General features: G+C 30.4%; 1 protein-coding gene and 1 non-coding gene across 2 annotated transcripts in view; both read right to left on the reverse strand.

Moving 5' to 3' along the window:
- The window catches only part of LOC116844325 (short-chain dehydrogenase/reductase family 16C member 6-like), a 53,538-nt gene that overhangs the window by 32,068 nt on the left and 17,372 nt on the right, over positions 1-4,098 (reverse strand). The window contains exon 5 of the mRNA XM_032815729.1: positions 429-558. Coding sequence (XP_032671620.1) covers positions 429-558 — 130 coding nt within the window. The remainder of the gene's footprint in view (positions 1-428; positions 559-4,098) is intronic.
- Positions 3,659-3,732, reverse strand: Trnas-gga. Its single transcript has one exon. It is a non-coding gene; the product is annotated as a tRNA-Ser (tRNA).

Consider the following 4,098-nt stretch of genomic DNA (forward strand, 5'->3'; position numbering starts at 1 on the left):
ATACTTTTCTAAATATTTTAATTAATAATAATTTTTCACTGAATTTTTCTACTCTCTTAATAAAATATTATCGAAATATTAATGAAATTATAATGAAATTTTAATGAAATTGGGTCAAAATTGTGAATGCTTTTCAAACATATTTCAGCAAAAGTTCATTATATTTTCAATGAATTATTTCCATCAGATACAAATATCTCAATTGAGATCTTACATGCGAAATTTTGCGGAAACCTCAACTGAGAATTCAATTGAGAATTTAATTGAGAATTCAATTGGGAATTCAATTGTGATCTCAATAGAAATTTTTCAGTAGGGTAGGCATAACAAGCGCAAGCTTTGCACACAAGAATTGTTATCTGGATAGCGTATTGATAATTGCAATCGTTAATAATATCGACTTCATCAATGGAGCAGATAAAACTTACGTCGAACTGCAGCTTTTGTAGCACAGTAAAGTGTTCCATATTTTTTGCCAAATAATGCTGCTAGCGATGAAACTGCTACAATGTGACCATGATTCTTTTCGATCATGCTTGGTAGGAATGCTTTCATCGTCTAGAAATAATAATCCATTATGAATACTGCTTTATTTATTATATATCATTTGTCTTTTGCCTTTAGTAAATGCAATAATTAAAAACAATGCTGTTGCCGTGCGTGATATAAATAAAATAAGTAATCTTAGTATGTAATATAATATTAATATTATATAATATGGAATATAATATTAACATTAATATTATATTTCAGATAGCATAGGACGTCCTATGGACGTCCATTTTATGTCCATTTTACGCCCACATGGACATACATCCAGACGTTCATAAGATATCCGGTTTTGGACATTCGTTAATGTCCATATTTTGAATGTCTATAAGATATCGATTTTGGACATAAATAAGGGGACATTCTACTTTCTCATCTTAAGGGGACATTCTACTTTCTTATCAAAAAATTTTACTAATTTTCAGGAATTTCTTTTATGGGAAAATAATAACACAGCAATTTGAAACTTTTATATTATATTGTAGTATCTTCAAATTATAAAAATAAATTTTTTAAATGTTTTTTGAAGTTTATTAATACGAGTTTTCCTCGATTGCAGCAGCGCCTCTAAAAACTGCATGCTCGCTGGCGGATGTGATTGCGATCAGAATAATCTAAAAAAAATACAAAAGAAATCTTAATTTGCATATGAACTGCTATTGCATGAATCATGGAGAAAGAGTTTGCATGAAAAAATTCAAAATAGCGGACTTTCAAACATTAGACTAAAAAAAATGGCATTTTATTGCATCTTTTTATGATGAAAAAAATGGGAAAATATTGATTAATTAACACGCCCGTGGTTCATGCAATAGCCACAAGCATGTAAAATAATATGTTAAAATTTCAGACTGATTGATCAAATAGTTTTTTTGTAATCGTGTCCGCCAAGTCAAGAAAAGTGATTTTGAGAAAAATGTATTTAAAGTTTTTCATATCGAACTTTTGTATATAAAAGCTACTTACGCCTAATCAGCTATGCCTGCTACATACAAAATGTCTTCATATTCCTCGTAGGCTTTGGTCTCAAAGACTCTTTCTTCTCTGCGAGCTATTTTGCTTTTCTTAGTGACATCGGTGGTGCGACGGTTGGTTTGCGCGATGCGCTGGCCGTCCTACTTGCACGCAAGTTGAACGGCTGCGGGTTCAATTGTAACTCTCATGATTTCCATTATTTTCAAGAGAGTGCAAAAGCCTTTATTGAAGACATATGTAGACGTATATGCAGCAATTTGCAGTATTTTTCAACCAGTAAAAATATGTTTAGAAACTAAACGCCACACGCACGCGTTGAAGCTTTCGTTGTTGTTTCCCGTGTTGTTTCTTAAACGCCGTCCCAAAAGTTCGTCTGCCGTTAATACAACAAACGACTGAGACCAGATATAATACAAATGCGCCGAGAGAGGGGAACGGCGCACTTCTATTTGCCAGAGGTGGGTCGGCTCTCAGGCCTATAACTTTACAAATATTGAGAATTTCTCGCTAAAAATCTCGATCTTTTAAGGTTAGAGTAAGTGTCCCTATTAATATGTCTTTAAGCCAACTTACTCATTATTGAATGAATTATTAAATACTGTAGCTTTAAATTGGTCTACTCGAAATCAATATCAGTTTTTAAACTATTTCTTGTTATTATAAAATTTTGTTTAAGTAAAAAATATAAATATTTTATAATGTTTTAATCGAAATAAAAAAATATGTTTTTGTCCCTATTAATGTACCCCTCCAAAGGATGATGACTATATTAATGTGCCTCCAATTTGTGTGCCTGTCCGTATATGTGTGCCCCCGATTAGTGTGCCTGTCCGTATATGTGCCCCCGATTAGTGTGCCTGTCCGTATTTATTAGCCTCCGATTAATAGGTTTGCCTTAAGCAGGTTAAAGTTCCGAACAGTTTTTGTCAAAATATATTGGTTTTATAATTATATAATTATATAATTTTGTGGATGTTTAAATAAATTACATAAAATGTTAGTTACAAATTATGTAAAAAAATGAATATAATTAAGTACAAAATTAATAGTAAATTAATTTGCACTTTTCAATAAATTATATTGTATTACAAAAATTTATTTTCACAAAAATTTATAAATTATTTTATAATATATTATATTCGAACATAAAACTAAAATCATAAACATATTTGCAAATTATTTTATAATATATTATATTTGAAAATAAAACAAGAATAAAATTTTTATTTAAACTTTTTCTTTGGGTTTGTTTATTTTTGTTTTTTTGATTGCTTCTTTAATTGACTTTTCTTTTCTGCTTCTTCTTTTTTAATTAGAATTTTTTCGGCTTTTATTCTTTTTTTAAATTCTTTCTCCTCTACAATTTTCCTTTCTTTTTCTTTTTGTTCACTGTACCACTTAAAACCTTCTTCAGATGACAGTACGGATGGCATTTTTACTTTGGATGCTCGCTTCTTCTTTGTAGAAGTACTTTCTTTTGGCCAGAATATAAATTTCTTAAATTGAGAAGGTATTTTCGAATCGAAGATTTGTGAAAAAGTATTTTGGGTTGCTTCATTATTTTGATTATCATTTCTTATTCCATTGCAATTTTCAGTATATACTTATTATTTCATTGTATTTTTCAGTATTTTCAGTAATTTTCAGTTATTCTAATACTGACTCTAAATCCTTGCTCGTGATTTTTTCATTATTGATGTAAATGTTAGGACTTTGATTCTCATCTTGATTATTGTTATGAGTATTACAGTTATTTGAATCATCAAGAAGTGGATGTTGCGATAAATGTGAAGACTCAAGAAGATTAACCGAAATTATAGAAAGCTCCTTTGAATAACTAACAGTAAGATTTGAAAAAGGCAAGGATAAGGAGCAAGCACGGATGTCTTAGTGCTATTAAATACTAATATTATTTTTTAATATTAATATGATAGTGGGAGGATAAAAATGTCCAGCATGTCAAACGCATGTATCGAATTTTTCTTCGATTATCGTACGTGGCGAATCAACCTTTTATACTTAGACCGATCCTTGAGTCCCAATTTTTATATATATATATATTTTTTTTTTTTAAATTCCCAAACCCCATTAAACCGATGACTCAAATAGATTCATTATATATGCTGCGAAAATCTGCCTCCGCCAGGACTCGAACCTGGGACCTCCCCACTTTCCGGGCGGAACGCCTTTCCATTCGGCCACCGAGGCTTCGACAGTAATCTCGCAACACAATGTTTATAAATTCTCTAAGATGTAAGTTGAGAGAAAGAAAGAAAGAGTCGAACTCGTAAGACATGTTGGACATTTTTATCCTCCCACTATCATATTAATATTAAAAAGTAATATTAGTATTTAATGGTACTAAGACATCCGTGCTTGCTCCTTATATGCCTTTTTCAAATCTTACTGTTCAAGAAGATTAACATTTCCGTTATCATCCACGTAGAAAGTACAGATAATATTAGAATTTACTTTGTGTTCATTATTATTTTGCAAAGCAATCGCTTGCAAGAAAACTTATTTATTAGTAAATAATACTTCTAAAGTTATCATGTTTTACACGTATATAACATA

This window comes from Odontomachus brunneus, unplaced genomic scaffold (assembly GCF_010583005.1).
Source record: "Odontomachus brunneus isolate Ranch 3 - 2012 unplaced genomic scaffold, Obru_v1 Obru_scaffold_003, whole genome shotgun sequence".
Classification (NCBI taxonomy): domain Eukaryota; kingdom Metazoa; phylum Arthropoda; class Insecta; order Hymenoptera; family Formicidae; genus Odontomachus; species Odontomachus brunneus.